The 13,501-nt window shown below is 38.7% G+C and overlaps 1 protein-coding gene across 1 annotated transcript; it reads right to left on the bottom strand.

The window, feature by feature from the left end:
- Positions 1–1,288: 1,288 nt before the first annotated feature.
- LOC127638187 (uncharacterized) lies at positions 1,289–3,540 on the bottom strand. Its single transcript, XM_052119611.1, has 3 exons — positions 3,471–3,540; positions 3,192–3,263; positions 1,289–3,017 (listed from the first exon to the last, which is right to left on the bottom strand). The coding sequence occupies exon 3, from the start codon at positions 2,889–2,891 to the stop codon at positions 2,058–2,060; it is 834 nt and encodes a 277-aa protein (XP_051975571.1). The 5' UTR covers positions 2,892–3,017; positions 3,192–3,263; positions 3,471–3,540; the 3' UTR covers positions 1,289–2,057.
- Positions 3,541–13,501: the final 9,961 nt, after the last annotated feature.

Genomic DNA, 13,501 nt, shown 5'->3' with positions numbered 1-13,501 from the left:
TGCAAGCGATTTGCAAAGATTAATATAAAGGTTAATTAAACGTTACACTTACTTCTTCTGGAGGTGCAGAGGGAATATAAATAGTTGGTACCGAATCTTTTTTCAGCAGCAGCTTCTTAGCAAAACCAGCTTTATACTGACCCTCGTTTATAAAGCAGTCTGGTGAAAAATGATTCGCGCAAACATGAACGCATTGACGTTGCTCGTGGGGAATATTCCCATCAGTAAACAAAACTCAGCCACTGCGTCTTCAGCGGTTCAGATTTAGGAACATCAAAATGACTGCTGTGTTCGTTATTACACCGAAGAACAGAACACCACAATCGCTAAGGCTCATTCTGCTCCAGTGTATCAACAATGATGACGGACTATGATTGACAGCTCGCTCACGAGCGAGGGCGGTCTGTGTTGAAACACTGCTGTCAATCAACAATCCTGGGAGGCGTCCGACCGTGTGATGTCACACGGTCGAACGGCTCGATTTGAGGCAGGGAAAATATATAAGGAGATTAAAACAAAAACACTGGATGGATTTTTATCATAATAGGATGGTTGTGTACAGGCACAGCCAACACACATTTCAGTACAATCAACTTGAAAAAGTGCATGTACCATTATATGACCCCTTTAAAAACTTCTAAAGATGTCAGATTACCATCAATATAAAGGGTAGCAATAATTTTTGATTCTCTGCTTCTCTTTTCTAAATGAAAAAAATATGAAGAATTATTTTCTCCAAATTCAATTTCGCCCTTGATCTGATAAATGCACCTTTGGCCTTCTCCACATAAAGACCATTAAGATCATCCCTCAGTATATACAACCTCTTGTCCTGTTCACTAGGAGAGGATAGACACAAAATGTGATTTATTTCCTTTATAATCACCGAGCTTCTTGACTCACCTGCCTTAGAAATTTGTTTACGGCGAGGACAACAAACAGAAAGTTTGGCATATTGAAACGAAACTCTGTGATTGTAGTTGCCACATTGCCCTGAGGATTCATGACAGGTTTGAGGACATTAAAGCATTTATATTTTTTGTCTTTATATATGACTTTTGAATATTTAAAAAAATATATCAAACAAATTGGCTGTTATTGAAAAAAGGAGCAGCACAAACTATATTATAGCTGAAAGCAAACCCACAGCCTGTAAGTGAAAATGGTAACTCATTTCACATGCTAAGTGATAGTTAGCCAATCATAGATGTTTTTAAGTAGCAAAATCTCCAAAAATCAGGGGTTAAAGACAACATGAAGCCATTTTACTTCAGTATACTCTGATGTATTTCATATGACAGATGAAAAGTGGGCGTATCATAGCAGAATGGAGCCAGTTGGTTGGTTGGAAGGCTTGAAAAATAAGAGTGGATTGGTGATGTCATCAGAAAAGGAAAGTCGTTTTAGAAGCGGAGCAAGTTGTTACATTTTGATAAATGATTACAAGATTAAAGATGATTACATTTTTTGAAATACAGATGAATCATTCACAATAAGATCAGGAATGCGTACATTAAGAAAGTAAATAGGTTCAATTTGGAAAAGATAATTATGATGTGATGCTTTAGTCTAATAACAACATCATAATTAACACAAACTCAAATATTAACATAACTGTGTTCAGACAAGGGCATTAAAGATTCTGTCAATTACTATTGAAGAACTAAACAGTAACATGTTATAAAACATGGAAGAAATGTTTTAAAATTAAAATGATGGAACCAACGAGCACAAAAATATATGAAATAATTATAGCAATAAATAAATTAAATAAAACCTCGGGTGTTTTATGCTTAAAATAGAAGCACACAATTATAACTGCTATAATTAGCAGAATTATTGTCATCTTCACCCCAATCAGAGTAATCACAGTCACACAACACATTGAGAGTGTCGCTCCGACTGTACAACAGAAAAACAACTTGAGCGCAAACGTCAGAGTTTCTCTGTTATTCATTTCATTGAATGTGAAGTAATGATTTAAGAATGCAAAAACACTGATTGTGACTCCAGGAGAAGCACAACATGCTACAAGCACATCTGACCACGACCAAACGCTAGTAACTGTTCCAAGGATTAGTCCTAAAATTATTATAAAAGGTTTCTGCGTCTTCATCACTTTGTTTTTTTCTCCGTAAAATTGATTCTTTCTTTTGTATCACAACTGCTGTAAATGCTGTGGCCCGGGCCAAATTGATTGGAACAGCAATATTTGGACTCAGAACATTTCTTAAAGTGACCATAAACACAACCGCTAAACCCAATCTTGTGACAATTAACATTATCTGTCTGTCTTCTGTACCAGCCACAACAGCGTTCATTGAAATGATGAAAATCCATGCTACAATCCCAACGTCGCCTCCTAAAGTGTCATATATTACAGATGAGAACGGGTTTTCTTTCTTTTCTTCTTCTTTGTGAAGTATGCTCTCGATTTCTCTTAGTCTTTCCAAAAGTTCCAGCCGTTCCGTTTCTAACCGTTGAATCAACGTTGAGTGAAATGTTTCCCCATTGAGCCAAACTAACTTGAGTATTTCGTCTAGAAGAGCTGTAGTTTGAGCAGGTTTCGGCTCAGAGTCGGTGATGATGTGAAATCGGCCTCGACACGCGTTGATGATTTCTCCAGCTCTCTCCATGTTTCTGTCAGGTTTCTGCGGGTCGTTCTGGAGCAGAACAACGATGCAGTACCGCAGAACTTGTGCTCCCAGCTGCTCCTGGACTTGTTGGAGGAGATCACACTCTTCAGATTGTAGATCGTCCAGATTGAGGGTGATCAGAACAGCGTGAGGTCCAGGAGAAGAGAGAGTCAGAGCTGTTTTAAAGTCCTGACTCGCTGGATTCTTCTCACAGAGGTTTGGTCCAGTGACCAGCATCATTACTACAACCTTCATCTGTCATGACTTCACTCTTCATCATCTGTCTGCTGACTTTCCTTCCTAACAGAATATCTGCAGCTCTGAATCTAGAGTCACTTCTGATTCCAACAATCAGGATTCTCACATCTGCATCATGAGAAGCTGAAAGAGAAAGTGAAACCAACAGTATTTCAAACTTCAGGATAGATAACAATATGTCAAATAATTGATCTGTAAGCATGACCATATTTGGTTTGTGAGTGAAGTTTATCCATAAACTCACATAATTATCTCCTTTTGGGTTCAACTCACTTTATAGGAGAGCAGATACATTACCTTCTAGTTGTAGAGATGTGATGTGAAATGCAAGAATCAGTGTGAAGATCCTCATTAATTTCATTTTACAACCTGAGAAGTAAAGCCACAGTTTTCCTAAATATACCTTTTTATGTGATCTTCAAAAAGTAGTTATAAATTCTGCTCAAGATCTCCCCTTGTGTTCCACAGAAGAACGAAAGTCAAACATGTTTACAACAACATGAAGGTGCAGAATTGTCATTTTTGGCGAAACTAAACATTTAAATGTTGATAAAAAGAGCCAATGTAAGATCTTACCCCGATTCACTCCGGTATGCCTAAAATAATGGTTTAAATGCAGAGCTGTCGGTTTCGATTTGGCAGGAAATGTCAGTCTTACGTCATAGTGTTTACAGCACTTCCTGAAACAAAGATACGGCTGGTTAACATTGCCTAGCTTTTGTAACAGAATTCATTTTAAAGTATCCTTTCAGTTGGTGAAAACAACAGCAGCGATATGCTACTTACTAATTTTCTGATATGTCTTGTTGGACTTTCTTTTTACTATTAGTGGCTCTTGGTGTAGCTACATTGAGTAAACCTCAGATTCATCCACACAGAAGAGCAGTGCCCAACTGTAAAAGTCATTTGCAGTTTTATGTTTCAACCACAGATGATCGATTGATCTGTCTGTCTATCTGTCTGTCTGTCTGTCTGTCTATGGCCTTCCTGTTGCAGATGGCATGCTGCACAAGTGTTTGTGTTTGCAGCCTGCTTTGACTGCTTAGCATTGCTTAATCTTATTCTCATACGTTCATCGTTTTATCCTTTGTCATTTTAACGCGTTTCAGGTTTTTCCACTTTTCTATAATTTCATCTGTGTGTATTTTACCTGTTGCTGCTGGCGCCTAGCTCCAGTCTGTGTTTGTAACCTGCTAGTTTTTTAGCATTGCTTATATATCTGTGTGACAGGGTGAAGGCCAGGCCTGGTCGTGATTCTACACACCCGTTCCCTTATCAGGCTAATCAAGCCTCCGAGAGGGATAAAGGCCGACTGCGGACAGTTGTGCGACAGAGAGAGAGTGTTTACGGTTAGCTGTCCATCATATGTGTGTGTTTCTGTCTTTTGTTTAAGTTCTTCATTACAATATTATTAAGATTGTCAAGCCGGTTCTCGCCTCCTTTACATTAATCCCTTTACAATCTGTTTTCAGCCTTTAGTCCTTAACATTTGCCATTTTTCAGCACGCATTATTCTTTTATCGTGATTCAACTGCGTGCATTTTCCACGTGCATCCGCTTTCTATTTTTATTGTGATTAAACTGCATGCATTTTTCAGCGAACACTCTTTATTGTCCTCTGTTTTACATGGATTATTGAGAGCAACCAACAACAAGCAATTGCGTGAGGGATTCACATCAATCTCAAAACCTTAGAAACCGCTCAGGAACAACCAACAACAACAAACAATTGCGGTAAGTCATGGCATCCGCTCATGTTATTTCTTCTTGCGTTGCATGTCACATGTTTACAATAGCCTCCTCCATCAGCAGTGAGGGATTCACATGTGATAAATGTAAGGAATTAGTCAGGCTGACGGAGAAGGTTAATGAGTTAGAGACACGCATCCGAAAGCTAGTGGAGGTCAGTGAAAAAGATAAGGCGGTAGATACTGTTTCGGATGCTGCTCGTTGTGGTGATGAGGTTTATAGTAGAGTGTGTCCGGAGAATAAAATAGGATTTATAGACAATTGGAAGAGTTTTTGGGGTAGACCTGACCTGCAAAATAGAGACAGACTCCATCCCTCCAGGGAAGGTGCCGCTCTCCTCTCTAGTAATTTGGCTCATAGTCTTAATAATGATAGTATTTGACTAACTGGGGCCTAGGTCAGAAAACAGACAAACTGGTTAATCCGAACATCTGCTAGCTGCCTTGAGACGTCACACAGGTCACATAAACTACAACACACAGAGATTGTATCACCTAGATATCTCATAGAGACTGTTCCCCGTACTACCAAACACAAAACTCTCACTAAATAATTTAGAATTTTTTTTTTATTAAGGTCAAACTTGAACAAAACATACAAATTAAAGATAAACATCATATAAAAACATTAGAACTCTTTCTACCAAATCATTAATTGTTAATTAAATGATTACAGGTTCGTTATCGTTCAGGTAGAACTATTCTTTCGACCACTAAAGATAGCTTCACTAATAATCTTCCAGATCTATCTCATACACTCAGTAAACCCCAAAGCCCAGAAGAACTTGTAAGAAATAACAACACATATAAATACATTCATCTCTAGCGCTCTTGATAGTGTCGCCCCCTTCGATTAAAGAACATTAAAGAACTAAGCCTTGCACCATGGTACAATGATCACACTAATGCTCTCAAGAGAGCAGCTCAGAAAATTGAGTGCATGTGGAAAAATACAAAATTAGAAGTATTTCAGGGTGCATGGAAGGATAGTGTCTGTAGCTACAAACACGCACTCAAAGCTGCCAGGTCAGCATATTTTAGTAAACTCATAGAAAATAACCACAACAATCCTAGGTGTTTATTCAGTACTGTGGCTAAATTGGTTAGGAATAAAGCCTCAACAGAACCAGATATTACGTCGCAGCACAAGAGTAATGACTTCATTCATTTCTTTACAGAAAAATTGAAATAATCAGAGTTATGCAATCATCTGTCATAGCAATCCTTCGCTGTCATAGAAGAACTAACAAAACTTATCGAAACATCAAAAACCACAACATGTTTGTTAGATCCAATAGCAACTAAGCTCTTAAAAGAGGTATCTCCTGTAATTTCAGAACCTCTTCTTAATATTATTAACTTCTGGCTAAACTTAGGTCATGTCCCAAGAAACTTTAAAATGGCAGTTATCAAACCGCTTATTAAGACGCCACAACTTGATCCTGAGAACTGGCTAGTTATAGACCGATTTCAAATCTCCTCTTTATGTCGAAAATACTAGAAAATTGAGTTTCCTCCCAAATATGTTCATTTCTACAGAGAAATAATAAAATAAAAATTAATAATAACTCCTTACATTTATATAGCGCTTTTCTAGGCACTCAAAACGCTTTACATAGTATAGGGGAATCTCCTCAACCACCACCAGTGGGTAATAGGATAAATTAACAATTTCGGTCAGGATTTAGGCCTCATCACAGTACAGAGACTGCACTTAACAGAGTTACACATGACTTTTATCATCTGATCATGGCTGCATTTCACTTCTAGTGATTTTAGATCTTAGTGCTGCATTCGACACGATTGATCATGACATTCTCTTGAATAGGCTGGAGAATTATGTTGGAATTTGTGGAGTTGCATTAGCATGGTTTAGGTCCTAGTTAGCATACTGCTACCACTTTGTCTATGCAAACGAGGAATTCTCAAATCAAACAAAAGTTAAGTATGGAGTGCCACAGGGATCAGTTTTAGGGCCTCTGCTTTTCTCTTTGTATATGCTTCCCCTGGGAGATATTATCAGGAATCGTGGAATAAGTTTCCACTGTTATGCCGACGATACACAACTTTAATATTTCATCAAAACCTGATGAGATTTCACAATTCTCAAAATTAGCATAGTGTATCAATTAAATAAAAGATTAGATGGCCAGAAATTTCCTTCTACTCAATTCCGACAAAATATAGGTACTAATTATTGGACCAAAAAACTCTAAAAATAAGCCGCTAAAATATAATTTGAATCTCGATGGATGTACTGTTACATCATCTTCAACAGCGAAGAACTTAGTTGTTATATTTGATACCAATCTGTGCATTGAAAATCAAATTACCAATGTTTGTAGAACAGCATTCTTCCACCTCAGAAATATTGCTAAGTTACGACACATGCTCTCTGTTGCTGATGCCGAAAAACTAATTCATGCGTTCATGACCTCAAGACTAGATTATTGTAATGCATTACTGGGAGGATGTCCAGCAAGATCAATAAATAAACTTCAATTGGTTCAAAATGCAGCAGCCAGAGTGCTGACGAGAACCAAGAAATATGATCATAGTAGCCTCATTTTATCATCGTTACATTGGCTACCTGTTAAATTCCGTATTGATTTTAAAATTCTGTACAAAGCATTGAATGGTCTCCGCAGTACTTAAGTGACTTTCTACCACGCTATATTCTATCGCGTTCATTACGATCACAAAATTCTGGCCTGTTAATAGTTCCTAGAATATCAAAATCCAAAAAAGGTGGAAGATCCTTTACATATTTGGCTCCTAAACTATGGAATAGTCTCCCTAACACTGTTCGGGACTCAGACACACTCACTCAGTTTAAGTCTAGACTAAAGAGTCCTATATTTAGCCAGGCATACACTTAATTTGTCCTTCAACACACAATTAGGCTGATTTAGTTGGGTCTGCCGGAACCAGAAACATTGATCATGATCTATAACTCTGCAATAAATTGAATGGCATCTATGCTTATATTATTTTATTTGTTTCCCTGTCTCATCCTCGGGACTCCTATCCTGAGGTCACCAGAACCAGCTGATCCAGCTCCATTCCTGCTTCGTGTTTGACTCCACTTCTACGTGTCGCTGCGTGATGATGACTAAATGTAGCCGGTGCCAGCCAAACATCCCTTCAGTCTATTATGATGGACTTCAGAGGATTAACTGATGCCAACTCCAACTATAAGACACGGGATACTTCATATGTCATTGTCTGAACCTTGGATTTAGGATGGACCTCACCAAACCTCACCGAAACTACCGGCCAGGTTGAACTGCAATGCACCTCACTGATCTCTGCCTGCATCACCTCGGTATTATGATTGACTACACCCTTACAATGGAATACATCGACTATTAATTAATTGCCAACAAAAGCCTTCATCAGCCAATTAACAAGGACAATTGCATCTATGTGAACTTCTGCAGTTAATCCAGGATGGACTTCAAAGACATTAGTCATTAATCTTACAGTTCAAACACAATCGATGTTTAAACACTGACCCTTAACACTTACTTAGTTTACTCATTTTAAACCATGACTTGCACTATACATAAGTCATATTGGCATTATGTTCATGATGTTAGTCAGAGGGGAACTGGCCCCCACAGTGAGTCTGGTTTCTCCCAAAGTTATTTTTCTCCATTAATCTACATCTTATGGAGTTTTGTGTTCCTTGCCACAGTCGCCTTCAGCTTGCACACAGGGGTTATTAATACAATTAATACTGAATTACTTATTTTTAAACACAATTCACAATCGTATTTTATCTAATTACACAATGATGATTCATCGACATTATTGATATTACAGTTTTATCTTCTGTTAATGCTGATCTTCTGTAAAGAAGCTTTGAAATGATGTGTGTTGTGAAAGGTGCTTTACAAATAAAATTGACTTGAGTTGACTTGATTGTGTGTGAGAGATAACTTCTTCAAAACAGGGTTTCAGTCTCCTAGCATACACTGCAGCTAACAGATTGTAATCAGAACTAAGCACAGTTATTGGGCGCCAAGTATCTAAAACAATATTGTCTTTATTTGGTTTTGGATTTAAGGTAATTAGGCCTTGCTTCATCTATTGAGATAGGGGAACTATCTAAACATTCCTTAAAAACATCTCAAATCAAATCTTTTATATTAGTCCAAAACAATCGTTAAAAGTAAAACGGTAACCTGTCAGGGCCAGGACTCTTATTAAGTGGGATCTTTGTAATTACAATGTCCAATTCCTCCACAGTTATCTCATCTTCACAAACAGCATGACTGTCTTAATTTACAGTTGGAATGAATGGCTGCACCTTAAAGAAAAATGTTTTGGAAAATCCTGAGTGAAAGGAAGAAGTATAGAGACTCTGATAAAAATCAGATACAAACTTTGAGATTTTGTCAGATTACCATCAATATAAAGGGTAAAAATCATTTTTAAGTCTCTGCTTACCTTTTCCATATTAAAAAAATCTATATGGTGGCTCAGTGGTTAAGGCTCGGGGTTACTGACCGAAAGGTCAGGGGTTCAAGCCCCAGCACTGCCAAGATACACTGTTGGGCCCTTGACCCTATCTGCTCCAGGGGCACTGTTTCATGGCTGACCCTGCGCTCTGACCCCAGCTTAGTTGGGATATATGAAAACAACTGCATTTCATTGACTCATTCATTTCACATGCTAAGTGATAGTTAGCCAATCATAGATGTTTTTAAGTCGCAAAATCTCCAAAAATCAGGGGTTAAAGACAACATGAAGCCATTTTACTTCAGTATACTCTGATGTATTTCATATGACAGATGAAAAGTGGGCGTATCAAAGCAGAATGGAGCCAGTTGGTTGGTTGGAAGGCTTGAAAAATAAGAGGGATTGGTGATGTCATCAGAAAAGGAAAGTTGTTTTAGAAGCGGAGCAAGTTGTTACATTTTAATAAATGATTATAAGATTAAAGATGGTTTTATTTTTTGAAATACAGATTAATCATTCACAGTAAGATCAGGAATGCGTACATTAAGAAAGTAAATAGGTTCAATTTGGAAAAGATAATTATGATGTGATGCTTTAGTCTAATAACGACATCATAATTAACACAAACTATATATATAAAGATTCTGTCAATTACTACTGAAGTAACATGTTGTAAAACATGGAAGAAAAGTTTTAAAATTAAAATGATGGAACCAACTTAAATAAAAACTTGAGTGTTTTATGCTTAAAATAGAAGCACACAATTATAACTGCTATAATTAGCAGAATTATTGTCATCTTCACCCCAATCAGAGTAATCACAGTCACACAACACATTGAGAGTGTCACTCCGACTGTACAACAGAAAAACAACTTGAGCGCAAACGTCAGAGTTTCTCTGTTATTCATTTCATTGAATTTGAAGAAATGGTCTACGAATGCAAAAACACTGATTGTGACTCCAGGAGAAGCACAACACACTACAAGCACATCTGACCAGGACCAAACGCTAGTAACTGTTCCAAGGATTAGTCCTAAAATTATTATAAAACCTTTTGCATCATCACTTGATTCTTTCTTTTGTATCACAAGTGCTGTAAATGCTGAGGCACGGGCCAAATTGATTGGAACAGCAATATTTGGACTCAGAACATTTCTTAAAGTGACCATAAACACAACCGCTAAACCCAATCTTGTGACAATTAACATTATTTGTCTGTCTTCTCGACCAGCCACAACAGCGTTCATTGAAATGATGAAAATCCATGCTACAATCCCAACGTCGCCTCCTAAAGTGTCATATATTACAGATGAGAACGGGTTTTCTTTCTTTTCTTCTTCTTTGTGAAGTATGCTCTCGATTTCTCTTAGTCTTTCCAAAAGTTCCAGCCGTTCCGTTTCTAACCGTTGAATCAACGTTGAGTAAAATGTTTCTCCATTGAGCCAAACTAACTTGAGTATTTCGTCTAGAAGAGCTGTAGTTTGAGCAGGTTTCGGTTCAGAGTCGGTGATGATGTGAAATCGGCCTCAACACGCGTTGATGATTTCTCCAGCTCTCTCCATGTTTCTGTCAGGTTTCTGCGGGTCGTTCTGGAGCAGAACAACGATGCAGTACCGCAGAACTTGTGCTCCCAGCTGCTCCTGGACTTGTTGGAGGAGATCACACTCTTCAGATTGTAGATCGTCCAGATTGAGGGTGATCAGAACAGCGTGAGGTCCAGGAGAAGAGAGAGTGAGAGCTGTTTTAAAGTCCTGACTCGCTGGATTCTTCTCACAGAGGTTTGGTGCGGTGACCAGCATCATTACACGACCTTCATCTGTCACGACTTCACTCTTCATCATCTGTCTGCTGACTTTCATTCCTAACAGAATATCTGCAGCTCTGAATCTAGAGTCACTTCTGATTCCAACAATCAGGATTCTCACATCTGCATCATGAGAAGCTGAAAGAGAAAGTGAAACCAACAGTATTTCAAACTTCAGGATAGATAACAATATGTCAAATAATTGATCTGTAAGCATGACCATATTTGGTTTCAGTCACAGTACATTATGAAATCTACTTTTTGGTGAATCTAACGGTAGAGGAGAGCAGATGCGTTACAGTCTAGTTGAACTGATGTGATGTGAAATGAAAGAATGAGTGTGAAGATCCAGTTTGGTTTTGTCCTTGTTAACTTCATCTTACAACCTGAAGAGTGAAGCCACAATTGATGTGATCTTAGACCTCTTCCACACTAATTGCTATGTTGTGTTCAGTCACAAGCTTCAACACATGTTCTTTAATACTCACGTGTGCACACGGCTTAATTCAAGAAATGTTTTGCTTTACTACTCGACATTTTCTTCAGTTAGATTGTATTTATTTATGTATTTAATTGACTTACCTCCACTTGAGCACCTGCAAATGGTCTGTATTTTGCAAGCGTTTGTGCGCTCGTGTTGTCCTGTGTTGTAGCTACCCTCACCGTAGGTTAAAGGTCTCTTATACAGTATAAATGCTGAATGATAATACATCGGACTTTGAACGCTTTTACAAAGCTTTACAATCTATAAAAATAAAAACATCTTGGGTTACTAAATAAGTAGTGATACCACTTCTTTTTAATAGCTACTACAAAGGCCAAAATAACCAATACAGGTACCAATACTAATACTTTAAATAAATGGGAAAGGTTTGTGATTTTTGGGGTTGAATAGATAGATATTGCAATTGAACATAGCATACACTGATGAGCCAAAACATTATGACCACCTGCCTAATATGTTGTTGGTCCAAAGGCAAAGGCATGGACTCTGCAAGACCCCTGAAGGTGTCCTGTGGTATCCGGGACAAAGACATTAGCAGCAGATCCTTCAAGTCCTGTAAGCTGCCGTGGATCGGACTTGTTGGTCCAGCACATCCCACAGATGCTCAGTCGGATTGAGATCTGGGGAATTTGGAGGCCAAGTCAACACTTTGAACTCTTCATCATGTTCCTCAAACCATTCCCGAACAATGTGTGCAGTGTGGCAGGGGGCATTATCCTGCTGAACGAGGCCACTGCCATCAGGGAATACCGTTGACATGAAGGGGTGTACCTGGACTGCAACTATGTATAGGTAGGGGGCACATATCAAATTGACGTCTACATGAATGGCCAGACCCAGGGTTTTCCAGCAGAACATTTCCCAAAACATTTCTGTCGGTTCGGACCAGACAGGATAGCTTTCGTTGCCCTCGCACATCAATGAATCTTGGACACCCAACACCCTGTCGACGGTTTGACCCACCTCGGATCACTGTCAGTAGGTACTCACCGCTGCTGACCGGGAGCACCCCACAAGCCTTGTCGTTTCAGAGACGCTCTGACCCAGTCGTCTGGCCATAACAATCTGGTCCATGTCAAAGTCGCTCAGGTCTTTACTCCTGCCCATTTCTCCTGCATTCAACACTTTGACTACGAGAACTGATTGATCGCTCACCATCTAATCTACCCAGACCTCGTGTAACGTTGGCTGTCATCAAGGTAAACAAGGAGACGATGATCCCAAATGCAGTTTATTAACAAGGCGTATTCCAAAACATGAATCCAAACATAAGACTTGTCTTGACTTAACTATGGAACCAACATTACACGAACAATACTCGGCAATGGACAATGAGGGTTAAATACTAGGACTTGGGAGAACACATGACAATGATAACCAATGAACACTTAGGACAAGATAACAAGACTGCTAACAAACAATCCTGACATCTTGACATGTGGCCTTGTTAGGAGATGATCAACGTCATTCCTTCACCTGTGAGTGGTCATAATGTTTTGGCTCATCTGTGTATTTTAAATTCCTCATTAACATTAAATACTCTTTTTTTTTTCTCGCCAATTACAGTGTCATTGAGTCTCTCCTCTGCACTTCAAAATCTGTCTGATTTAGTTCAGCTACAAAATCAGACATCAGAAGAATACAGGACAGTTCGGACTGCTGAGAGGATCATTGGTTGGCTCCTTTGCTCCCTTCAAGAACTATAAACTTCCAGAGTGAGGAAAAAGGCTGTAAAAATCACTCTGGACCCCTCTCAACCAGCACACTTCCTTTTTGAACTTTTGCCTTCTGGCCGACACTTCAGAGCTCTGAGCACCAGATCCATCAGTCACAGGAACAGTTTTTTCCCTCAGGCTTCCATATCATGAACAGTTAAAACTGCCCCATTGAGCAATAATTATGTGCAATACACAGTTTAGTCTATTTATATTATCCAACACATCCTCTTTTGCCATTACATTTCCTTGCATCTGTATATAACAGATTTGTATTTAGATTTGCATTACGTGTGTATGTATGTTTGTGTGTGTGTATGTGTGTGTGTGTATGTGTGTGTGTATGTGTGTGTGTGTGTGTGTGTGTGTG

The sequence above is a fragment of the Xyrauchen texanus genome, chromosome 46, assembly GCF_025860055.1.
Source record: "Xyrauchen texanus isolate HMW12.3.18 chromosome 46, RBS_HiC_50CHRs, whole genome shotgun sequence".
Classification (NCBI taxonomy): domain Eukaryota; kingdom Metazoa; phylum Chordata; class Actinopteri; order Cypriniformes; family Catostomidae; genus Xyrauchen; species Xyrauchen texanus.
The sequence above is the reverse complement of the archived record's forward strand: the minus strand, read 5'-3'. Positions and strand labels throughout refer to the sequence as shown.